This window comes from Magallana gigas, chromosome 2 (assembly GCF_963853765.1).
Source record: "Magallana gigas chromosome 2, xbMagGiga1.1, whole genome shotgun sequence".
Taxonomy (NCBI): domain Eukaryota; kingdom Metazoa; phylum Mollusca; class Bivalvia; order Ostreida; family Ostreidae; genus Magallana; species Magallana gigas.
In genome coordinates this window covers 432,659-460,353 of record NC_088854.1, presented here as the reverse complement: position 1 = coordinate 460,353, position 27,695 = coordinate 432,659, and the positions used below count along the sequence as shown (strand labels likewise).

At 31.0% G+C, this 27,695-nt stretch overlaps 1 protein-coding gene and 1 long non-coding RNA gene across 2 annotated transcripts; both read left to right on the top strand.

Moving 5' to 3' along the window:
• The first annotated feature begins 23 nt into the window (after positions 1 to 23).
• LOC105318557 (low-density lipoprotein receptor-related protein 4) lies at positions 24 to 27,236 on the top strand. Its single transcript, XM_066074378.1, has 26 exons — positions 24 to 112; positions 6,154 to 6,598; positions 6,711 to 6,963; positions 7,405 to 7,552; positions 7,831 to 7,941; positions 8,131 to 8,385; positions 8,701 to 8,851; positions 9,184 to 9,321; positions 9,415 to 9,520; positions 9,625 to 9,763; positions 9,942 to 10,058; positions 11,628 to 11,855; positions 12,002 to 12,182; positions 12,373 to 12,500; positions 12,592 to 12,748; positions 15,099 to 15,211; positions 15,301 to 15,426; positions 15,526 to 15,696; positions 18,544 to 18,717; positions 19,226 to 19,396; positions 21,206 to 21,379; positions 25,423 to 25,593; positions 25,853 to 26,029; positions 26,152 to 26,337; positions 26,625 to 26,757; positions 27,069 to 27,236. The coding sequence occupies exons 1-26, from the start codon at positions 49 to 51 to the stop codon at positions 27,223 to 27,225; spliced, it is 4,374 nt and encodes a 1,457-aa protein (XP_065930450.1). The 5' UTR covers positions 24 to 48; the 3' UTR covers positions 27,226 to 27,236.
• On the top strand, positions 22,060 to 25,191 carry LOC136272613 (uncharacterized). The gene is made up of 3 exons (XR_010710573.1): positions 22,060 to 22,266; positions 23,267 to 23,550; positions 24,271 to 25,191. It is a non-coding gene; the product is annotated as an uncharacterized lncRNA (long non-coding RNA).
• Positions 27,237 to 27,695: the final 459 nt, after the last annotated feature.

Genomic DNA, 27,695 nt, shown 5'->3' with positions numbered 1-27,695 from the left:
AATAGTTCCCCTCAAGTTTTTTGCGGGTTTCAATATATTATTTTGAGAATGCTGCAATCAAGGATGGTATTGATCGTCGCCATATTTTGTTTGATGGAACATTTCTGTTTCGGTAAGTCTATAACTCAGATGGAAAAAATACAACTTAACCAGAATCAATGTTTAGTTATATAAATTATCACCAACATGCAGTGAACAGTTTCAAAATACGAGAAAGACAAGTATTTATGATTTTTATCATTCGTCACGAAAACACAAAATATTTAAATATTTACACACGTAATACATTGTATTTAAACAAAATTAATATGATTAACATAAAGGAAGTTTAATGTCACTTCAAATTTTATCATACATATTTTGAAAATAACGTATTGTAATTTTCAAAGCAACGTTGTATAATTATAACAGAACATAAATTTTCCTCAATTAGATTTCACTTGGAAAATATTGAAATAAATAGCTTGAAAATTTTCAAACCTTGGCTCGCTTCTTTTGATTTAACTTTAATTTCCTTATATTTTCACAAGGAAACCTAGGAGTGAATAATTAATTAAATGTTATTCATAATTTAGAATGAAATAACGTTGAAGATAAATGACAAAACCATCTTTAAATTCTTTAAAAGTTTAATAATCACGCGACGGTTCCTTTTAAAACAATGGCTAACAAATGAAAGTTAAAGGTTTTGGAAGAAGAGAATTTTTAGAAGCAGATGTTATAAGTGTTTATTTATGGGTCATTGCAATGATTGCAGACATATTAATTGGCGTAGGCAGTTCAAAAAACAATGTTTTCTTTAATCAAAGTCAATTCTTTCGTTGATTTCAAGGACAAGCGTGAGTTCTTTGAAGGCAGGGACGAATAAAAGATTAGTTAATGTAGATGAAGCAGCGTGTCAACAATTTTGAAACATCCCTCGTATGTTTACTTTAATCACAAATAAGTTAAAAAATGTATGCCTTAATTGCCAGAATTCGAACTCTTCTAATTAGTCAGTCGCGGCGTTCAGATAACAATTAAAAATGCTTTTGAACAAGTACACAATGATTTATTTTGGTGTATTAAAATGACAATTTGCATGCATTAGGATTTAATTTCTTTGTGTCTTTGTTCTGCTAGCATTTCAACATAGACATGATATTCCTCAATATTTTATAGACATACACCTAATGCATTACGCATAATAAATGAACTGCATACATAATTGTTAGACCATTTTTTATACAGCGAACTGACAACGGTTTCTTCCGTTTTTAATAATCATGACAATGTGCACGCGGCGGGTACGACCGGTCCGCATGTGATGACTACTCCTCCTAGGCACCTGATCCCATTTCTATCTTTTTAAGAGCTCCATGTTTGCTCTGATTTGAACTCGTAATTTGCTTTATGGTTTTTGAGATAGTTGACAGCTTGTTCTTGTCATTTTCATCGATTTAAATTTTAAAATATGACTCAGCTTTTTTTTTTATTTCTAAAGGTCATTGAACAACTTTGTGAAAACAAAGCTCAAGAAAAGAGTTTTTTATTTGTTATGAAACAAAAAAAATATTATTGATATGAATTAACCATTTTATATCTATTCTTGTGTGTTTTTCCTTGAGAACATTGAATTCGAACACCCTGTTAAAACCAAAAAACTAATGATATTGGTGAAAGTTTACATATAAAAAGTTTTAGCTATTTTAAAAGAGCGCTGAATACTATGTAAAAAAAATAAAAGGGGTCGATTCGCTTTAAAATATTCCCAATTGCCATTTATTTGAACATTTGTATTATGCTTATAGACAAAAAACCAATAAATACCAAAATCACCAGGCTATGTCACTTTTAAATCTATAATACGTTAAATTTTTTTTTAATTTATGCATGGGCAAACATGTTTTCATATTTACCCAACTCGAGACTATTTAAACCCACTTTTATTGACTGCTGATGACAAACACCATTTATAAATGAAGAGGGGGGAAAGAGTCAGCGGAAGAATTTCACAATTTTATCACAGGGTGATATAGCAACTTTACAATGCATGTAGTGTTTCTTTAATATATATGGAAGAAGAGAATTGGATTTTCTAAGATTTAACTCATTTGACTAACACCATCCTTGGTCCTGAAACCCTCACCCTAAAGTCATGAATATCACAATTAAAGTGAAGGGCATCATAACAACCGATTTAGATTTCTTATTTTTATATAAAAGTGAGATAAGTATTCCTTTTTAAGGAATAATCAAGATGAGATATCAGTTGACAGCATGAACTGTTTATATGTTTTGCCAAAAGAACAACATGTATTAAAAAGGATCAATTGCAATTTTTTTTTGCTTTCCGCAAAAGCAAGGAATGATGAACACTTGTAAAGAAAAACAAACCATGATTTTAATCATTATGTAGATATACAAACCTCATGTTTAAATTTCAAATCAAATACATATAAAATGTTTCTTATTTATAACACTATATACTAAATATTACATGAAGGTAACAATGCATAGTAAACAAAGTAGTGCATATCAAAATAAGTGCGCAAATAGTTGAAAGATGCCTAATACGGAGGCAACAATAAAACGACTTTCTAATATTAAGGTCTCAGTCCTCACGTTTTGATTTCATTGCACAGATCATCACTATATTTAAAATGAATATCAATTTATTTGTTAATAATCACATACAGACTAATATTTCATAACTGCACAACATTCATAAAGAAGATCTATTTTAATGCAAGAAACAGACAATTTTTATTGGGAACTATTTTTCGTGCGGAATGTTTTTAGACGAAAACACGGAAACAAGCAACTTTATGAATTTCAGATTACTTTTATTTTCATTATACTTTATTCATTATTCACATGTTTATCGGTTGATAGGTTTGTAACATATTCTTTAGATTCTGTGTGACATGTACAAAATGGCATCTTTAGAGAGTGGTAGACGTTTAGCATGAAATCATGCAATTATATATAAAAGTCTGGATTTTTTAAAAGTCAAATTGACATATACTTTTTAGTTTTGTAGCCCTTTATCTAAAATTTGTCATTACTGACCCCTATGTAATGCTATGTCAAAATGATACTGAATATATATCCAGACAACCTGGATAAGTCTTAAAAATTCTTGATATTCAAATAGTTTTATTCTAAATTAAACTGTAACTATTTTACAAAAAGGTAACAAAAAATTGTGTACATATTTTTTCCGTAATCCTTCTCTTCAGTGTGACTATTGTGCATAATTAAAAACAATATTTGAAGAAAAAAAATTGCTTGATCAAAAATACTGACAACAAATCCTAATCAGGCTGACATTTTAGGTGGAAAAAGTTCAAAATAAATGGGCAATAACTGAGAAGGATAAATGTTAGTCCCTATTTTCCTTTTTTTAAGTATATTTTGTCAACAAATTTCAATTACAGCCTTTTCAAGAAATTCGTGATACAGAATCTTTGTGGAGTGGGATACCTTAAAAAACATTTGTTGCCGTTTTGTACACACTGGAAAATTAGGTATCGACAAATCGAATTTGACCGGGTTAAATAATTGCTTAATTGCAATAAGGGTTTTTACAATAAAATAGAAACAACATATATATTCGCAATATATAATGCGTCGATATTTATATTTCGGAAAATTCAACATTGTTGTATATTGACAGTTGTTAATGCTACAAAATATAGTCACCTTGAATGCAAAAAATAAACATTTGTGATAATCTATATTTGAATTGACACTCTATACAGGATAATATGACAAGCTTGGGTGAGGTGTGATCATTAATATTATACAGTCTTTAAGTGATATTTTAATATTTTTGGACGTTTTAAGTCTCGCTATGAAATGTTCCAAAACATTAACAGATGAAACTAACCTACAGTCATAGGTAATGTGTTACAAGTTTGAAAAAAAATATCATTCGTATATATTTATGTTCTGTAAAATATTTTTCATTTATGTTGTAGCTTGAATAACCGAAGAAATTGATGAACTGTATAATGATAAATCGGTAATATTATATGCTTTAAGAACTGTACAGATTTCTTCAAAACCTATTAAATGTAGAACTAATTTATGCATTTTCAATCCCCTTTTAGTGTAGGATATATCGAGTCCATATTCAAAAACAAATTGTCGGAATGTTTTGTCTAGTTTAACTAATGATTAGCTACAGATTTTAAATACCAGAAAGTGACCCGCAATGTACTTAGGTCGCTACTTAAAAGATTTAAATATTTTGTGACAATGTACTGTTTCCTAACATAATCCCCCTTCTGTTGATTCTAGACAACTAATTAAAAACATGCGTTTTATATATTTTAAACAAAGTTGTTAAAAGAGATTCAGAGCACCCCAGATGACTGTAGTTTTCCCCTTCATCCTATGATTATCAAATAAATTAGCTTTCAGTTGGCTCGGGACCAACAATGTTTCCTAAATTAATCAGTTTCATGTTTAACGTAAATAAACAAAGATGTAAAAGTTAAATTATCTATCATTATATTTCTTATTAAGAGCAGAAGTTGAAGAATAAAATGTCAATATTTTCATTTTATCAAATGAAAAAATTGCCGATAATTATTTGTTTTTAATTTAAAAAAACACAACAATACATATATATTCTTCTCGTTTCATCGTTAATAGCTGATAAAACACAAGCAAAATCTCGGTATAATCAATCTTGGTTTGAAAGCAGTCTATAATTTCTATCACAACACAAATCACACCTAGTGTTCTTTACTCAATTATAAAATGTATGCAAAATGGGAACACACCTATTCGCTCAATTCCAGGGTCTGACCTCTTAACCAAGGACCATAAATTTCACAGTTTGTTAGAGGTCTTCATAGGCATAATAACCATGCATTAAGTTTGTTTTTACATGTGTAAGAGTAGAGAAATAGATATCATTTTTTTTCTTTTTTGCATATAATATTGAACCCGACCATGAGAATTTTGAGTAAGCTATGTCATGAATTTCACGATTCTATTCTTTTTTAACATATCCTTTGAACAAATTAAAAGTGTTACATTTGACTGGATAGTTCTTGAGAAAATACACAAAAGTAAAATTACTAACTTACAAGGACAGACAATTACCAATAGCAATAGAACACCTGAGTTAATCAGTGAATGGTGAAAAAAACTTGTTCTGACTTCCAAACTGTGAATTCTTTATGTCTTTGAAATGATAAAACATGATACATTCACCATAGAAAATTTAACATGACAAATATTTTAGTGTCATTAAATATTGCCATAACTGAAGGAACAAATCATCTTTCAATAATCACATGTATATTTTTGAAAGCCGGTCCAAACACAAGAAAGGGCTTAAATGTGCTAGTAATAGCGCGTCAGCTGTACTGATACAAAATCGTTCTATCAACTGCAAAATAAGAATTAACTGCAAGCTTTCATATGACAAATCTACTTGTCAGTCTAGTTAGGTAGTTAATTTGGGTTATAACGTCAAAAACCATTATTCCATAACGGTTAGCAACGATTAACGTAGATTAGTTCTACTGCTGTATACTATCTACCCGACTTATTTTTGCTTACTCAATATAAAAAAATGTATAATTAACTTTAGGCGATATATCGTTGTTTCATTGTGCTGCAAATTATGTATACTCGATAAATAGATTTTCCTTTGAATAAAAAAAATAATTTTGATTAAAAAAATGAATAGCACAATTGATGTTCTGATTCTCATCTTCAAATTTCATTTTTTCCAACAATTACCTTTTTAGGATATGCAGTTTGCCCCTTAGTTTTGAAAATAATACATCTAACGTTTCATATATTGCAACGTTTCTTGCATCAAGATAAAAACAGCAAAGAAAGTTTAAGTCTCATAGCATATTTAATATTAGTCGTAAGAGAGAAATATTGCATTTGACACTGGGTGTTTTTTTCTTCTTGTGAAAACCATAGAAATGTTTGAAAAAATTGTTCTTCACTGAATTTAAAGTTAATCTTATTTCACCTTTGGCTATTCTAATATTAAATCGGTATGATATTATTGAAACAGGTAATTTGTTTAGTGAGCTGCATTTTATGACCGAGTGGTATTAGTATGCCTGGTGTGATTTAACCTTATGATTCAAATACTATTTCAAATATTTCGTAAATCGTAGCTTTTTTGTATTCCAGGTACTCCAGGGGATAAAGGTTTGGTTCTTGGAGTTTGGAATCCTGCTTCATTTACAACCTTCACAGAAATTCCTAGAGTTTCCTCAAGTTCATTTAACAATGTTACTTTATCTTTAATGCCTTCAAATGTACAAATAACGAGCATGGCGTCAGACCCAAAAGAAGCGGTAATATTTGCATCTATTAAGGATGCTATTTACATTTACCATAATTTTTCAATCTGGCAAAACGCGTCTCCAGAATTTTCAATTCAGTTTAGAGGGAAGTCTGTGTCACTTGGACAGATCGCTTTTGATTTTGTATCAAAAAATCTATATTGGTGTGATTCATTGCTCCATTGGATTGCCATGAAACCAGCTTACAACTTCAACCACACGATTTACAAAGTTATAGTTCACAAGGATTTGAATCAACCTGAAGGGTTGGCTTTAGATCCCGAGGAAAAGTAATCATTTTCCCTTACGTTTATTTCAGTTATCAATGTACTGATATTAAAATTAAATATTTATTAATATATTAATTATCAGATATTTTTCAAACATAAACATTTTAAATAGATTGATGTTCTTTTCCGATAACGAACCCAATTGTCGAATTGAAAGAGCATCCCTAGATGGCCGAAACAGAGTTGTAATTGTACACAACGGATTGTCAAGAGTGTTTTCCCTTACTGTGGATACAACAAATAACAGGCTGTTTTGGGCAGATCACGTCAGGCAGACATTAGAGAGTTGTAGTTACGATGGAACGAACAGAAGAGTGATTAGACGAATGAATTCGGTGGCAATAACAGGCTTAACATACTTCCAGGTAATAGATTACCAGATCACTGGATCAGATTTATAAATACTCAGTGTGACAGCGAGTTCATTCTATAGGCAATCTTATAAAAATAATTTATCCAATACACATTAGAGAAATACATACTTAACTTGATACCAAACAAAATCACAAAAAAGGGAGTTAATGTCATTTTTATAGGCAGCATGTAATTAATTTTAAAATATCATTTATTTGAACGGCATTTGTTTAGCTATGATAGTCAGAATGCATTTGGGGGGAAGGGATGAAAACTTTACACGGACATTATTATTCATTATATTCGTTTGTTTAATAGTCATTTTTCTACTGCACAAAAACGGAAATCTACATGTAACCATTTGCAGATTAATTATATGCTTGAATTGCTGAAAATGGTTAACAGTTGGCAAACTAATAAAGGACACTAAAACAACCGTATCTTTTTAACAGAATACGTTGCATGTGGTCAGTTCTCTATCCGCGTTGATGTTTGGAGTTGACACAACATCCGGTTCCGAACTTTACTCACGTGCATTCCTCTCTGTACAACCATTCACAGTTCTTGCATATGATGCTGAGAACCCAGGGTCTTTTAACAGTAATCTATAAAGCTTTATAGATATGTGTTTTCATCATAGGTTTTCTGCTAATTCAGGGTTTATTTTCATCCAAAATGTGTTAAACACGAAACAGATTTTAAGAAAAATCTAATTTGTGTCGAAAACATGGCTTGTACTTCAAATGTTTCAGTTGAGGTAGTTGACAATATATTTGATTATATAATACTGTAAATAAAGTAATTTAAAATTCACTTATTACAATTGTTTCTCTTATCACCTTTTACACTGTTCTACTTTAAATTATTATATTTTGTAGATCCATGTTTAGCCCTGCGCTGCGAACATATGTGCATTAATATACAATCGGGGCCAAAATGTGTCTGTTCTGAAGGTTTTCAACTAAATGAGGATGCAACTACTTGTATTGGTAATAGATATTTGTTAATTTTCTAAAAATATGACGTATAATTCACTTTTGAATTGATTTGCTATGATTCATATCAAAGTGTATAAAAAAATTAGGTATTTTTTGAACTTTTGATTTTTTGATTGCATTCAATAATTTACTCCAGCAGAATATGAAGATTAAATTTTGTTTAATTGACGATAATTTCAGACAGATCTTGGTTTTATGAGAGAGGGTTTATCGTTAGCAACGCATCCTTGTTTGCTATGCATGAGGTGCACTCTACCAGTGGTCAATCAAATGAGTATTACCATCTAAGCGTTTCTGGGGATATAATCGGAACGTTTGCTGTTGACTCTAATTCAGACATTATATATTACTCTGACAGTAGAAGTAATTCATTAAAGAAACTTGACTTAATTTCGCAACAAGCTAGCACAATAGCCTCCATATCATCTGCTAAAGGTAAATAATTTTAGTTATAAAAAGAACTTACAGCAGTCAATATATTGTTTACTCTTTATTTCTTAATATGACGTACAATTTATGATATAATTTAACTGAACAACTGTTAATTGTTTCTTTTTGATTGAATATTTTAAAAAATAAGTTAAACACATTACAAATCCTTTTTATTAAATTTGCAACATTTGTTTTTATAAAGAAAACTGATCAATTAGATTTATCATAAGATTGGCAACATTTTTTAAAATATGCAAAACTGATATCTGATTTTATAAAATATTATAGTGTTTTAATTAAAGTATATTGAAATAACAGATATGCTGTTTGACTGGATAGCAAATCTTCTTGGATGGATAGAGACCAGTACGTCTAGCATACGATCTTTCTCAGTCGATTCTCAAACCAATGTTGCGATATATTCTAGTCTGCAGCAGCCAACGTCTCTTACAGTAAATCCTTATAGTGGGTATGCAAATGACTCGTCACTGAAGATTTTATATAAAAACATATTGTTTGAATGAATGTGCTTTGATTTTGTGTAAAATGGTACGCTTTATGTCTGGCTCACATAGATATGTTAATTTCTCAACCAAAAAAAAAAGATGTGCTTTTTTAACATTTTTGAAAACATAATTTTTTTAACAATTAGTCTGTTTTGTTTTGAGAAGGTTATACGACACAATTAAAACGTTATTTGAAAATAAACGTTTGTTATAAACACTCCAATTTCTGTAATTGATTATTGGTGTAGTAAGACGTGTATCAGATATTTATGGAGACATTTACAAACTATTCAAGCGCCTTGTATTGGATTTCGGGTGTATCAATGAAGTCAATTTTTCGCGGATCCTGGACCAAAGAAACGCCAGTGATTTTGATTTCGTCAGCAAACCTTAACAACCCTAGCTCCTTACAATACGACGTCTCAAGTAATAGGTAAATGGATTGATTTTTCACTTTTCCATCGAAAGTTTGTTTTCTACTTTTCAGATTTTAGTATATGTGAGATTGGGTTTTTTTATATTATAGATTGTATTGGCTAGATATCACAATTCTCAAAAGCGCATTGACAAACGGTACAGATATCAAAAGTCATATCATTACAAGTGGAGCTACTGAAATATTCGTCTATAAGGTTTGATACTATTCCACCAACATTTTTGAATAAAATCAATCATTATAAGTAAAGTTTTATACTTTGTATATATGCTCCATTTTTAAGCCTGTCTAAAATTTAAGGGCTTTTTTGGTTGGATATCTGGAAACAAAATCTACTTTGCAAGAAAATCCGCAACTAGCACGGAAGATGAACTCAATACGGTGGAAAATTCAAATGACGTTGCTCTGTTCGACGCCCTTTTGCAGCAAGACAGACGAGGTAACACATCTTTTGTTTAAATATAATTTAAAAAAAAGATGTCAACCTTTTATAACTTTTCAGATACAGTACATGTACTAATGTTTTAGAAAAGTTGTTTAAGTTCAATTAATGTTCAACTAAATACAATTAACTGCATTCGTTAATTTAATTCTAAATAAGGTGTTTATGTGTTTAGGAACCTGTGATATTTTAAATGGAGGTTGTGGGGAAATATGTATTCCCGAGGAAAATGGCCGAAGATGCGAGTGCGATGTTGGCCTACAACTGCAAACAGATCAGAGCTGTGACAGAGGTTTGTACGCTAATCTAGGTTTTCTTAGAAAAAGAACTTGAATTATTTACTTGTACATTTTGAATAATCAAAAAAAGAATTGAACATAAATATCGCGTAGCAAGCGAGACACAGAGTAAACATTCAAGTTATGTAAACAGAGTTTTGAGTGGTATATTTTTTTACAAAAAATGTAAAATGAGAAAATAACATTTCTTTAGACAAAGATGATTCGAATAACGATATAAACAGATTTTAAGTGTTCATTAATATATCATTAACAACAAAACGCATTATAAGATCAAAACGTATACCAATACAACACATGTACATATGTAAACAATAACAAAACTCAATTTTAGTTTTCAAAACAAAGACTCATTAGCTACGTATCTTTCTTGTAACTCAGATTTGACTTTCAAACTTTAATGCAGCTTTAAAAATATCTTTTTTAAACATGCATGACAAAATATTTTAAAGTTTGGAGCCAAGATGGTGTCTAGGTTCCTCAAAAAACTGTTCTGATTAACTTTTATTTCTTTAAGATCCGTTTTGGTGATAATTTTTTAAAATATGATTCGTGCTTTGACATGCGTTTGCGAATGATTTTTTCTTCATTTATTTTAACTTGAAAACATATATTTTATATGGAAATGTTTCATATTCGAAAATATTTTATAAGGATATAAATGTTAAATGTTAACATGCCGCAAATAACCTGAAACTATTAAAGAGATTCATTTTTAAAGCGCTAAGCATGGCTCAGCGCTTTATTGTCGTTAGACTTCTATTTCCGGTGCAAGGAATAACTGCCCTCTATGAACAGATATATACATCATTTAAACTGGTTAGAGGTAAAGGGAACCAGTTATCTGGGTGACGGAAATGGCCGAGTAGATACGATTGGTTTGCGGGGCTTACGTACATCAGCACGGGATGCTACGCAGTGATGAAAAAATATAGTGCGTATTCAGAAGCTAAAATATAGAAAAATAAAATCGATTCTTTGCAAGAAAATGTCAAAAACTGTGAAAAATTACTGTTCAAAAGGTATAATTTGTGATTTTAACATATCTTTTTTCAGGCAAGTATCCATATACAAGTCCAGCTTGTAATTCACATCATCTTAAGAAAGTAACATATATTTAAAGAAATCTGGCCTTCGATACTTTAAATTGATATTCATTTAACATAAACCAAAATTTCAATAAGGCTCATTTCCGCCTACGCTTGCACACAGTAAATTTTCTTTGAACACAGCTAGGTTAGCGCTTTTCAGTACTTTCAGTACTTTGATTTTCTTTATCTCCTCTCCCCTTCTCATAAAAACTTATCATCAGGAAACAAATTGTGTTTCGGGGTTATAGTAACAAATATAGTTTTGTCTACAATTAGAAGAGAATTGAACTTTACGTTTGAACGACAATAGGTCTCCATCGATGCACGTTAGATATTTCAATAGCAATGTGTTTTGGACAAAGATCCTGAGATTTTCCTTTTACCAAAGGCATTGCCTTTATGAATAACTTAGGTTAAAAAATGTTTCTTTTCGACACTTTGTAATATTATTGGTTTATTTCTTCCTTGTAGAAATACTTCTAGAGAGTTTTATCGTTGTAATTGATTACACTCACGGAAGAATACTCCAGATTGATCTTCAGAATGGAACTGTCTTGAAATTACCTATATCAATAAATAGAGCTCCAGGTCTTGTATTGGATAAATCGACGATGACGCTTTTTTACGCTGAAGCTTCGTCAAATACAATAACTTCTACAACATTGCACGGACAAAATTCAACGCTTTTCTATGCAACCGGTAAGTATAAACATTTGTACTTTGCACATGCATTTCTTGTGAAGAAATGATTAGTAATTCTTTTCATGCAGAGATATCTTATGAAATATATCTTTCAATTTTTTCAGGATTTTGTTTCTTTATTTTGTTTTTTTAATCATATTAAGGTTTTGCGCATGCTGACCGTCTGGCCATCGACTACTCAACGGGTAACCTGTATTATACTGCTGTAGGTCCCTCGACATCTCAGAGTTACATTGGTGTACTTCACAGATCCACATCTCTTCACAAAACGCTGATATCCAATCTCCATAGTCCAAGAGATATAGCACTATATCCCTCCAAAGGGTTATTACATATATATCTTAATTATAAGCTGTATTCTCTCTGACTACGGAAATAAATCGGTTTGATCAATCACAAATACGACGAGGCTATAAATATTGCTGAGTTGAACAACATGTTTGGGGGAGAGGGGTTTGTGTGTATATTTTTAGTTTTTGCAGCTTGATGAAGATAAACCTTTCAATTTTTTTAGATATATGTTTTGGACAGAATTTGGAAACATAACTGAAATAGGTAGAACTTCTATGGACGGAACATCTAAAATCTACATTGCAACAACACAGATTGGATGGCCCAACGGCCTAACTATTGATTTCACATGTAAATATCACATTACAATTACCTATTCTGTTAAATTTCTGATTTTTCTACAAGCACTGACACATAACTTGCATTTATTATGTATATATAGCTAGCAGGCTCTACTGGACGGATGGGCAAAATAACCGCATCGAATCCTCTGACCTCAATGGTGGAAATCGACAGGTTCTGGCGACTGATAGTGATGCTCATTTAATGAGTATTGTGATCCATGGACAGTATCTATACTACACGGCATGGAATCGACAGTTAGTTTGTATAATAATGCTTCATATATAGATAGAGAGACAATCCATTCTTTGTTGTTTATTACCGGCCACCAGTTGGCGGTCGGTTATATGATATAAAAGAAAGTGGTTTTGCGTTGTTTCTAGGAGCTGTTATGCCCCTCTTATTCAACTAGACGCTTTGTTGACGGAACGCAGTTTTGCTCTAATGCCCCAGGCACACATTCACGGATTAAATGCCGGATTAGCTACGGAAGCGATCCGGAATCATTCGTGGCGATATGTATTGACCCGTGGCTTTTCCGTCTGTTATCGTATCCAAACGTAGCAATACTTGTATGGCTGCGACAATTTTTGAACATGTTCAAAATTCCACTACGGATGAAACCATCGTAGTACTTCCTTAGAAAAAGTTACTAAACCGTTTTAGAACGTAGAAGTCCGTTTTAACTCCGTATAAATCCGTAGTAATTCGTATGTATCAATTTGTATCCATTCCGTAGTGCATCCGTACTAACTCCGTATCATTAGATTTTCTGGTGTCAACCGTGGAAAATATTCCGTAGTGGAACCTAAGAGTTGATCCGTGAATGTGTGACTGGGGCATTAACGATTACTTGATTTTCCGGTATCAACCGTGGAAAATATTCCGTAGTAGAACCTAGGAGTTGATCCGTGAATGTGTGACTGGGGCATAACGGATAGTTAGACGAGACCAATAATTATAAGAATAATTTCTATAATTTGAAACAATAGTTATATGTAATTATGAAATAAATAGCATCGTGTTTCTTTGCATTTTAATGATTTTAAAAACAGTAGGCTGATGTACACATCTGTGTCCATATGTTTGCTAGTTAATTTGTATGTACCGGTAAAGTTTTTCTTGTTTTATTTCAAATATTGTTTTGTAATTGAAAACAACGAATAGTTTGTGATCGTTTTTTTGCTAATGTTTATTGCTCAATTATAATCAAATTATGACGTAGTGACTCGGCTACTTTTATTTGATGTTCTATGATGTATTATCAACTCTTATTTCATAATTACACATTCATTAACAAAGGACTTTGTGCATTATTATGCATTTCTCGCCTCAAAAATTGAGGTTCCGTAGAGAGCTTTGTAAAATCATGAACAATAGCTGAAATCATATTAATATATGTATATCATTTAATTCTGATTGTAACGCCTTATTTTATTGGCTAAACAAATTTATATATATCGTATAACATAACTTGCCTACGTCACAATGCGACGCCCGTGCGAGACGTATTAATCCGCTTGACGTTACGTTTAAATTGTGTAAAAATTTACATCTTTTAACTAAATAATGGGACTTATTTTTAGTATTAGAAAATTAAATTATAAGGAATGAATTTAATATCTACCTATTTTAAACGAGTATAACATAACTTGGAACAGTTTACGGTTTTTTTTAATATACGTCTTCGCGGTTTGTAAAGGGTAAACTGCCCCAAGTTATGTTATATCGTATAACACAGGCAGAAATTCAATTCATTCCTTAAGTTTAAGATGAACCCCAGTGATGTCATAATGTATAAATGACGTCATGAAGATTGTCTTATTTTGATAAATTAATGTTTTGGAGCAAAAAATGTGTTTTCTGACTGTTTTTGGAGTGTGAAACATCAAGCACATGCTTTCTTAAGTATCATCTCTAACTAATAGTATAATGTTTATTATTATAAGAAGGAAAAGCTATGAAAAAACTTTACTTGGGCAGACATGGGCTATATACTATCAAAGAATAAAGAAAAAATGACAATATTTTCTTTAGTATCCAAACTGTGAGAATAAGCCCATATTAGTGACGTCATAGATGAATGTTTATGAGACAAAGATTGCTAAAATCAAGATCAATGTGATAGACAGCCTTTGTATAATATTTAATGAAGATTCTTTTTTAATTAGTTAAAATTGGGGGAGGGGGGGGGGGCAGATATCTGACCTTCCAAATATAGTCCTTTACAATTTCCCGATCTTTCTCACTCTTAAACGGGTGTTTCCTAACGTAGTATAATAAAAGGAACGTTAGATTCTTTCTTTTGAAGATAAACAGGTTCACTCTGATTAATGCGATTTCGTGTTTTATAAATATGAAAATGTATGTTAAGCGGTGCATCGTATTGATCGTATCAAACAACTAGCAAATACATGTTAGCAAATCATTGTAGGAAGTCATTGGGACTCGAGCATTCGTTTCGCATATTTTTTTTATATCCGCGTGGTGATCCACCTCAGTTATCGAAAACAATCGAAATGATTGTACTGTTTAATTCAACAAAAGAAAATGTAAATATCATGTTTTTCAAATTCTATCGATAGTTTCATAATTACTTTATTACAGACGCATAACAAAAATGGACAAAAGAACTGGGTCCAAGGTGGTTTTTATGTCGAATCATCCAGAGCTCGGGCGATTAGATAGCCTTGACATCTATGGCGATGAAAGTCAAGACGGTATGATGCATAACTGACGTAAAATGACAGCATTTTCCATCATAAACAAAATTATTCATATATTTCCCAATATTTTTTTTTATTTACAGTAAGCATAAGTTGTTCGAACAAAAATGGATTCTGCAGTACTTTCTGTTTTCCAACTCCAACAGGAAGAACCTGTGGTTGTCAAGACAATGTTAATATCCAGTCAGATCAATTAACTTGCGAAGGAGGTAAATGTTGTCATGGAATTCACAGATATAAAAAATCATTCATTCACATTAACACTAGGATTCAAAGACATTATAAAAATTTAAATATTATTGCTCTAGTGTCTCGATGTCCAACTGTGCTACAGAATTTGAATTTCCTCGACTGCCAACCGTACCCAGGTCAATCATGTAATTTTGAATGTAAAACCGGTTATCGACTTGCAATCAATACTTCTGTTTCCTGTGGGTCTTCTGGACAGTGGAATTTGCAAACAGATACGTTGTGTGAAGGTATGCCTTTTATTATCTCAATATTTATAAAAACATATACAGTGAAGCACAATCAAGCAATTATCAAATGTATTTTTATTTGCTCATCGTGAGAAATAATGTACCAATAAATTAATTCTTCATATAGAACCTTCTATCTCACCCCGGCCAATGTGTTAACCATACACCAATTCTCCTTGGAGAACGCGGCTAGCGAGTTCATAATATGGACATTAAGCAAGATATGCTATTGACAGCAAATGAAACTAAGATGTCATGAGATAGAGAAAAAACAGAAATTTAACAGTATTTACTCTAATTTTAAAACCTATGTAGTGTGCGGGGAATAATGGCTAGGTGTGGTGCCCAGGATCCAAAATGGTGATATTGTCACGATCAGTCAAAAAGGAATAGGTGGTGAACGTTATCAATGTATTTAAAGGAATAGGTGGTGAACGTTATCAATGTATTTAAAGGAATAGGTGGTGAACGTTATCAATGTATATAAAGGAATAGTTGGTGAACGTTATCAATGTATGTAAAGGAATAGGTGGTGAACGTTATCAATGTATATAAAGGAATAGGTGGTGAACGTTATCAATGTATTTAAAGGAATAGGTGGTGAACGTTTTCAATGTATATAAAGGAATAGTTGGTGAACGTTATCAATGTATTTAAAGGAATAGGTGGTGAACGTTATCAATGTATTTAAAGGAATAGGTGGTGAACGTTATCAATAGGTGGTGAACGTTATCAATGTATTTAAAGGAATAGGTGGTGAATGTTATCAATGTATTTAAAGGAATAGGTGGTGAACGTTATCAATGTATATAAAGGAATAGGTGGTGAACGTTATCAATGTATTTTAAGGAATAGGTGGTGAACGTTATCAATGTATATAAAGGAATAGGTGGTGAACGTTATCAATGTATTTAAAGGAATAGGTGGTGAACGTTATCAATGTATATAAAGTAATAGGTGATGAACGTTACAATGTATATAAAGGAATAGGTGGTGAACGTTATCAATGTATTTAAAGGAATAGGTGGTGAACGTTATCAATGTATTTAAAGGAATAGGTGGTGAACGTTATCAATGTATATAAAGGAATAGGTGGTGAACGTTATCAATGTATTTAAAGGAATAGGTGGTGAACGTTATCAATGTATTTAAAGGAATAGGTGGTGAACGTTATCAATGTATTTAAAGGAATAGGTGGTGAACGTTATCAATGTATTTAAAGGAATAGGTGGTGAACGTTATCAATGTATATAAAGGAATAGGTGGTGAACGTTATCAATGTATTTAAAGGAATAGGTGGTGAACGTTATCAATGTATTTAAAGGAATAGGTGGTGAACGTTATCAATGTATTTAAAGGAATAGGTGGTGAACGTTATCAATGTATATAAAGTAATAGGTGGTGAACGTTACAATGTATATAAAGGAATAGGTGGTGAACGTTATCAATGTATATAAAGGAATAGGTGGTGAACGTTATCAATGTATATAAATCGAATCAACATATGCATGCATATCGGCGGTTTTTTTTAAAAGAGATACTTATATGAACAATTTTAATGACAAAAAACTTCGTTAAAAACCGAGTGTAACCTACTTCTCGTAATTTTTTTTAAGCATTCAAATACAAGTTTCAAGTTAATAGATATATGGCTTGCTTTTCTTTTATCTTAAAGATATTTTTAATCATAAAATTTTCAAAAACACACTGCAAGGTCTGTGGACTTTAGTATACAAACACATATCCCTGTATAATACATTCCATAGTTATAAACAGTATCCTAAAAAGTCTTTATAATAAAGACTGAAGCTACAAGTAATGATTAATGCTTGAACTGTGCCTACGTATAGTTTCAACAGTAAATAGCAGTATGACACCCCCTCTTGTCTATCTATTTGGAGGTCCGTGTTGCTCTGCTTGAATTTGTATTTCGATTTATGGAATTTCAGGATGGGTCGCGGTTTGTTATTGTTATTTTTCATTTATTTTAAAATTAACAAAATATGTATTAAGACAACTTTGCTAAAAACTAGTTAATTGTATGTTTATCAAACTGACAAAAATTTGATAATAACGCTTCAGCATAACTTGGTGTTTCCTGTAAACTGAATAAGATATTATTTTTATGACAAAAGTACTATTATCCCCATCATTCAAACAAATGGTGTACATTGTAATAGTAAACAGATATGTTTTTCTTACTTTTTTTTTCGAAACTCCTGACCATAAAAAGAATTGGTACGAAATTATAAAAAAAATCAACTTTGCAACTTGGCGTTCAATTGATTGGTTTATAGACTAGAACATTATATGACAATAACTGCTTAAAGTCAAATATTTTGTGTACAGTTAGGTATAAATGATCATATAGTAGTATTTCCATTTATAAATGTAATACTCGAAATTTAGAATGATTTTTTTATTGTTATACTGGATATCTAAAAGATAAACTAGGCAGAGCTTCATTGAACATCGTTATAGCACAAAACTGTAAACCTCATTAACATAAAAAATTTCAGTTCTTTTATATGGTTATACAATCAACACAACGTTTTGTTGATTGTAATATTTTCTTTATTCCTGATTTTTTATAGGATTTATTTCAATTTTTTATATCTAATAGAAAGTTTAAATTAAAATTTTTACATTTTCTTTTACACAAAACAAAATTTAAAAAGCAAAAGTGTTTCTCAATCCATTTTATTTATGAAATAACGTACTAACGAAAAATGAGCTACTATACTTTAAAAGCCGGGAACTAGACGACAAATTAGCACGAATAAAACCATTAGTTCTGAATGTAATGTTTTGCAACAACATTTTATGTAAGATTTTGTTCCTCCTCAGCAATATTGTGTCCTGTATCATTGGGCACTGCTGTGTTGTCAACAAACTGTAATAGGAGGATCAGAGACTCTTGTTCCTTCTCCTGCACTGATGGTTACCGTCCCACAACATCAACGAACTTGGTGTGTACCTCTGATGGAACCTGGAATATGGATACAAATACACTGTGTTCCCGTAAGTTGTAGGAGATGTCTAGCAATATATATATATATATATATATATATATATATATATATATATATATATATATATATATATATATATATATATAGATCACTAACAATAGTTTCGTTGAATAAAGATTTGAATGAAAGTGTTCAAGGTCTTTAACATTGTAAAATTACAATACATAAATTTTAAAAACAGTTGAATTAGTTACAATAAGTTAGAAATGAATATACTTATTAATTTATTAAATTATTCTAAAATTTTATTTGGAAAGTACATGTAAACATTGTTATAATGTAATTGTTGTGTAAATAAACTCTTAGGCTTGATCTGTGTTTCAAAAATAAACTCTTGTTTTGTCGAAGATAATTTTGTATTGAAAAATATGTCGGTGTGCTTTAACAATTCTTATGAAAGGTTGACTACAAAACTGAGATCTTAAGATTTAATGTAATAATGATAAGAAAATTAACAAATGTACCAAAAATGTATGAATGTCCATTTTCTTTATCAGCTATTCTGTGTCCTGTATCATTCGGCACTGCTGTGTTGTCAACAAACTGTAGTAGGAGTATTGGAGACTCTTGTTCCTTCTTCTGTACTGATGGTCACCGTCCTACATCAACGAACTTGGTGTGTACCACTGACGGAACGTGGAACGTGGATACAAATACACTTTGTTCACGTAAGTAACTGAGGTTGTAATGCTTAATATATATTTTAAATATTCTCTATAATTCAATTTATATTGAAAATATTCTTTATAATTCAATAAAGTAAATTAACATATTAAAGTTTAAAACCGCGTTTTCAATTTGATTCACCAAAAGCAGCTACACTCTAATAAGGAAAGAAGTTTGTTTGTGTCTGACGCATCATTTTAGTATCGTTTCTATTGTAACTACTAGGAGGACAATTACATTTAATCAATAACTGGAAATACAGAAAAATATCTCGTCTGCTATCTACACAATGTATTTGAAACTTAAGCATCTACGATCAACGGCTTAATTCAAGTGCAAAAAAAAACGACGGCATCCTAACATCCAGCATGTCTTAAACTTATTAGAACCCGACACTCTTAATGAAGCATTTGGTCAATTGCTTATATGTCATAGTTAGTTAAGAGTGTTTCGGCGGTATTAATAGCGCATGAGCAAAAAAAAAAGACGGCATCCTAACATCCAGACATGTCTTAAACTTATTAGAACCTGACACTCTTAATGAAGCATTTGGTCAATTGCTTTTATGTCATAGTTAGTTAAGAGTGTTTCGGCGGTATTAATAGCACATGTCATTTTTGAATTGTAATAAGGCCCGCCTTAAAATGATTTAATGTGGTGGTTTTATCTTATCAATTAACAATTATTTTTTTGTTTTTATTGTTGTTATTTTTAATTGTCTTTGTTTTTTTTTCATTAACATATCAGTTAAGGGAGCTAAATAGTCTGCTATGTTATTTTCCTATTATTTTATACATAAATTGTTTAGCTATACAAAAATACATTTATGTATTTATTTTCTATATTTTAACACGCATATAACATTTTCTACTTCTAAAGAGCACCAATCCAGTCAAAAACAGCGCTTTTTTACTTCTTAATTTTTACAGACTACGTGAAATCTATACTACTATATTAAAATAAAAGACTCGATTTTTTGGGCTTTAATACCGAGAAATCGGAGGAGTATTGTCTTTTGTTTTATATACTTTAAACATTATTGGTACTTGAAGATTACCAATTTGTTTTTATTTTTTCTCAATCAAGCTTTGCTAATTAATGATCAACAAAATTCCTTTAAAAAATCCAGAAATCATCTGGATTATTTGGATTTTACAATCTTGCGAATGTGCATTACATTCAGGCTAAATCACCAATCGGATCTATGTTCCGATTGGCTAAATCACGGGAGGCTCTTTAGTTTATCTTTTCACTATATCACATTTGCATGGATAAACTCAGAAACGATAGTACAAAAACATGAACGTGTAAATTTTCATATATTCTGTTCATCAAAGGAAATACAGGAGATAACTCTAACTCAGTGCATTTAATATGAAAAGTCCCGAGAGTTCCGAATGTCAACATGATGTGTAGATTCGAAGCGAGTTAAAAACGTTGGTGAAAAAGTGTTGAATTCTTCATTAATATGAATTCAATTTTTTAATGAAAGGGGTTTACAATTTTTTTTGGCTACATATGGGGTATATGGAAGGCATTTTAACTGTGGTGAAGGCCTATCCCGAGACACAGTTAGATTATTCTAACTACGCAGAGTGTAGTGAAATTAATAGCATTATCGTAGGCTTGGCTCTGTAAATGTTAACAATACGGTGTGTCGATGTATCTATTTCGTAAATGTCCCATATATATCATATGCAATATGTCAACCCGTGCACGCATGGGTCAAAGTCTAGTAATTACTGAAATGTATTTATCAAATTAACAATTTTTTTTTGTTAACGCCTAATAATAACAATGACTCTTCACAGCAATACTGTGTCCCGTGACACTACCCAAGGCTGTGTTGTCACCAAACTGTAGCAGAAGGATCGGAGATTCTTGTCCCTTTTACTGTACTGATGGTAACCTTACCGCGACATCTACCAATGTAGTGTGCACCACATCAGGCTCGTGGAATCTAGACACCAATACGCTGTGTTCCGGTAAATAACACTGCATTTACTCAATGCTTTATTAAAAACAAAGTTTGTTATTAATAAGTAGTTATTTTAAAGATTTTTAGGTTACATGTTTTTGCTTGAAAGGTTGTGTGAGACTTATGAATAATATATCAAAATATATTTTATAACTTTAATAATTTAAACGCACATATTTGGTTCATTTGTAGCATAACAAAAAACAAAATCTTCATAATTATGCAGAGCAATACATTGGTTTTTAGGCGGAAGCGCCTATTGCAATTGCTTTCATGACCTTCTACATCATAGGTCAAATTCCTGCCCTTTTTCATGGTAAACTATTGGATGTTATTTAAACTAAGGGCACACAACTCTATAACCCCCCCCCCCCTACTGTTCGACCCCCGTTTAAACATCGATTCTGATAATAGAACTGTCTCTAAATATGTCTCTAAATTTTTACTTCATCGTTTTTAATTATCCATTGAAAATGCCTATAGCAAAGATAGCAAGTGGTAGATTTACGATTTTGATAGTACAGGAACGAACGATGACTATTGCGATGATATGCGACATAAACAAAGGATAAGCACGGAGTCTGATGCCTGTAGATGAAATTTCGAAGGAAAAAATAGTTCAATTTGAAACTGCGTCTTCATGAGTACAGAAGTAAAAATTGATAGGGAAACAGGTAGGCTAATGAATGCTTTTTTTAAAAACCAAGGGTGTGTATAAATCTATTTAAAAAAAGATAATTAGAATGATACAATGCCTATAAAGTATTTGTAAACATACTAACGTTTCGCGTAGTAATCTCAGACAATACTGCATAACGTTATGCAGTGTAAAATTTTTGTCAACAAACCCACGTTGAGAACAACTGGTGACTGTCCATCTTCGACATATGTTAGGTAAGTTAGGTAATTAATGTGTTATTTCTCATTGTATAAACGTTTGCCTTATCATTTTAGATTTTCATGTTACAATAATATTGATCGAGGAGCTGGTACATTCTTAATCCGAAATTCCTCTGACTCTAATCCCCGCTTGTATGTTGTGGCGTGCGGAGGAGACATGTCACAAAATAAAAGCGGCGGTTAGAATCAGAGAAATCTCAGATAAGTACATGAATTTTATGAAAGAATTTATATTGTTTGTGTTGGGCATTAATCGATAATTCTGAAATGTCGGTCTTTTGTTATGAATACTGTAAAAGGTGAGGCCTACAGGATATATTTAAAGATTAAAATTTAGCACAATGTAATCGCATATAAAGGAAGATAACTAGTTATATATATTAAACCTTTAATATTTTGTGACATCTTTGCTGATCTATATGTTCATATGGTGATTTTATGATATGTTACGAACTGCACTGTGTGATATAGGGTTCATTCATTTTGCTTACAAAAAATTACAATATTCAGCTTGGTTTAAAAATGACTCATGAATAATGCATATGAATTTTCTCTAAATATATCTCAAATATAACTTTTAAGTATCATACAAGATACAATTCATTGGTTGATTTAATAAATATTCCAGATAGGCTATTGCAAAGACATTTAATTGAACATTTAAAAAAAATTAATATGATTTATCCTTTTGCCTACTGTATTTACTTGTATCTCAGAATTACCTTATCATTACTTTATAATGAAAGTGACTACAATTTCCTAGGGAAGTTTCTCTACATCATAATTTATATGATAATTTTGATGACTGCATCTTTTGTTTTTAAATTTTAAAATTTTCAATTCATGAGAACTTGGAGTATATACCGGTATATCTTTGATCTACCATGTTCATGATTAATTGCAATTCCAAAAAGACTCAATTATATACCTGACAACGATTACAGATAATAACCTAACATATATCTATTTGTTCTATATGTATATGTTCTTTCAGATGAATGTCAAGAAACTGATTAACATCAACTGACAAGAGGAGACAATGAGAGCTCAACATCATTCTTCATCTCTGGGGAAGGGGAGAGTTGCTAAATTTGGATGCACAGCTAAATGCAAGCAAAACAAAGAAAAAGAAGGATGCTATAAAAATGCGGGGTTGGCTTCCCAGTTCAGCACTCTTAAAGAGGGACAAACATTGCACGTTTGCAACTTCTAAATGGAAGCAGGGCATCTGAAATATGCTGGAATCCTCATCTTAATGGCCTTAACGCCATTTTCAAGGTAAGTAAATGCAACCAAATTTAAAAAAGATATTCCCCGTGGTTTTCTTGTTAAAGTATGAACTAATTATACCCATGCTCAGAAGGAGAGGGGGTATATTGTTTTACCCTTGTGTGTCTGTTTGTCTATAACACAAATTTTGTCAGAATTATCTCAGCAACAATCGCAGATGCTTGAAATTTTAATTCAGTCTTTGTTAAGGCATGCCATTCGATAGGATTAGTTTTTCAAAATATTTGATGTCAACTTCCCATTACATGTAATGTTAACTATGCTTTTTTGTATACACATCAGAGCAGGGGTATCACTAGTGAGCATTGACTCACAGATATCTTGTTGTCATATTTTTAATAATATAGTAAATATTCTTGTACTAAATGCAATTAAAAACTGAAGAATTTTGGGGAAAAAAAATTAGACTTTCATTTACAGTTCAATCACTATATTTTCTTTTACTTGTATGTAATATACCAAAATAACCTTACAATTATTGATAATTCATATCGTGTGATCTTCTTATATATCTCATCCTTTATTTGCAAAATACATGTATACTTTTGAAAATAAGTTATTTAAGGTAAAACACATATAAATTCAAGATATTTTATTGATTAATTTTTTTTTAAAAATCCATGGTTTCTTTATTGGAGGTAAAGTATATTGTAATGAAATATTGCTTGATAACATATCCATTATTCATTTTTCATCAACACATTTTAGAACATCCTGCTGAAAAAGACAGTTATCATTGGTATAAGAGATGCAAGACAACACTAGTGATACCACAAATGGCACACTCCAGGATTACACGCTTTCTAAAAACACCATTAAGCATGCAGCCATAAAGGGATTCTTTGAAAGTCTATGTTCTGTAATGGTGGAAGTTCTCTTGAAGATTCCATTAGTATTAAAATAAAAACTTAAAAGTTTAAAGTTCAAAGGTCTTCAATATTAGAGACCTGTGATTTGACAGTACAACATGGAGCAATTGTAAAGGACACATAATTTGTACATTATTGAATATCAATATATATTTATCCATAAATAACTGGGCTTTTACATTGTATTGTAATTCTCAACATTTGCATATATGTTTGATCTTTGTAAAATATGTTTGGTATACAGTACAGTAAGTAAATACATTCTTTCTAAGTTTAAAAACATTTGTCAACAAAATATATATGAACTACAATCTGAGGATCAATTAGAGGTCTGCAATTCTCCACATATAAAATGACTTTGAAATCATCCTGTTACTGTTAAACTTGAGAATATATTAAGAAAACATCAAAATCTCTTTATTGAATACCTTTTTTACAACACATTGTCCAGATATTTTGTGTATTTTTCTATGAAGCTGATTTCTCAATGGCTATTGCTTCTACTGTAATCAAGTGATGTACAAATGTAACTTCTGCATTTTTGTGAAACATTATTGTAAAGAATAAAATACTACAGTTTCAGAAGTTCAGTTTACTAAATTCTAATACTATAATATTCTTTCATAATTTTGATGTCAAAATGAACATTTTTAATAAATCGGCATAATAAATGAAAATGTATTCCTGTAATTTCAGCTTGCATATAAGTATCAACTGTTATACGAATGTACTTCACAAAATAAATGTTTTGATGTTTAAATTGCTCTTCTCATTTAATCTTTATTTAAGGCATGATCCAGACTAATCTGGTGCAGTAACAGAGTATTTCCACATTTACTACATGTATAAACCTTAATTGACACATTAGAATAGTGTTTTATGTTATCAAACTAATTCTTAAAAAGAAAATATTTATAATAACACTATAACATTGACAACTTGCAATCATGCTTATGCCTATCAGTACTTTCAGTACTTTGATTATATTTAGATTCTCAATGTTCAAAGAACATAGATAATGGCCAGTTTATCAACTGTCAGTATAGTTCTGGAGAATCGTGTCGTTATGAATGCTACGATCCATTCGAAGTGAATCCCTCTGTTAAAAACGTTACATGTAGCGCAAATGGTGAATGGAGCCATGACATGAATGAATTATGTGGTAAGCTAGAAGAATAAATATCCTTTTTGAAAATAAGAATGGTTTATTGTGTTGTAATCCATTTTATAGTTTGAAATTTTATAAGTCATACATTTATTTTAGTTGTTTGCTATAAACATATTTCAATTTTAAGACATTGCATTTTCTTGTGTCAGCAGACGATAGATTAAATAAAGCCCTTCAAAATTTTAATCTGTCATAATGAAAAGCAAGTACTTGTATTGTTCAAATAGCTTGAGTGTTTTTTTCCTTTTTATAGTAAAACTGTGTTCCCCAACAATTAAAAATGGAAACCTTGAAACAAAATGTCAACGAAAAATAGGAAATAGCTGTTTATTTACTTGTGGCAATAACTACAAGTCGTCCATTGTTTCTGAGAGCATTGTTTGTACCACTGGAGGAACATGGAACGAAAACACAGACTTTTTGTGTCAATGTAAGCATTTTCTTCTCAGTCATTAAAGTACACAATGGTTTAAGAAACTAAATTGTTTTCCCTAAGAGACATTTGCATCTTATTTTGGTAATAAATATCGATTTGAATATGTCTGATTGTAGTAATAACTTGTCCCATAGAGGTAATCAATGGAAATGTTTCATCATCATGCCGGGGTATGATCGGAGAGAAATGTGACGTAGTATGTGGGAATAACGCCTTAATCAAAACTGTTTCTATAGTCTGTCTGTCTTCTGGTGATTGGGACAAGGACACCTCTGTTTTGTGCAGTGAACACGTTGAAACAAGTAACCGTTTGACATTTCTTATTTATTTAAAAAGAAAAATGTTATTCAAAAATATGTATACTGTTCGTCATTTTGTCTTAATGTAAAGTAAATTAATAATATCTATGTAAATCGAATAATAACTCTTTATGAATGAATGATCTGATATTTACACCGCAAGAATCATCATACATGTTATTCTCTAACAAGGTATAATATTCTTCTCTTATAAACAGGTAAAACTATCTTTTTATTTTATAATTTAAATGCTTTAGTTATATATTATTTTGTTAACTGTATTTTAAAAGGAACAACCCCTGAAGAACAGACCGACAATGCGGTCTATGTGTACGCTGGACTATCAGCAGCAGGTGTCATCGTCGTCGTGAGTGTTGTCATTGGAATCTACTGTATGAAAAAAAGACGAGATGATTCAACTGGGTAAAAATACACTTGCAATATATATAGCTTTAATTTTTTTTCAATAACAAAATGTTCACTGGATAAATGTTTCCTTATGTGGTAAAATCAAACTTCTTAGAATCAGTATTACCTTATCACAAAGGCAATCGAAATGCTAACCATGATGTGCATATCAAATGTAACTGGAAAACTGGAATGAATAAATGTATGTTACTACAATAAAGAATGCGATACGTGTATCTAGTAGTTATGTTGGATTAAACATAGTAATGCAATGTTGAAGAATATTCTACTACATTTTGATTGTTATGTATTATATCTTTTTTTAGAAATCCTTACGAGGGTCATCCCACACAAACTGAAAGCAGTGGGTACACAACTTTCGGAAATGTTGGATTTGATGATTATAGCATAATCGAAGATATAAGCGATCCAAATAAAAGCCTGTACTTAACACCTTATGACGACAATAAATCACAAAATTGATACAAATTGTATTGTGGGAATCATGTAGATTATTTTATTTTCTAATTAAGGATATGATGTAAACTCTAACGATATTCAAGCAAAGTTAAACAATATAAATGCGTCATTCATTTTATTTTTAGGGTCTTCCGTCTTCAGCGGAAGACCCTACTATTATTCTATTGTTTCTTTTTCACTTTTTAGGGTCTTCCGTTTCCAACGGAAGACCCTTTTGTTATTCTACGGTTTCTTTTTCTTTATTATTCTTTTTTTTCTTTTTCTGACTTTTTTGGAGCGCTATTTCTCAAAAACTATCCAACCGATTTGCACAAAATTTTCAGGACAAATAAAATATGATCGGCGCTACATATTATAAAAATATTTAATGATGACGTCACTTCCGGTTTCAGATATTGACGATTTTGTAAATTTTAAAGTGTCATTTTGTCCACGCATCTCCTCCGAAACTAATCAAGATAGAAGATTGAAAT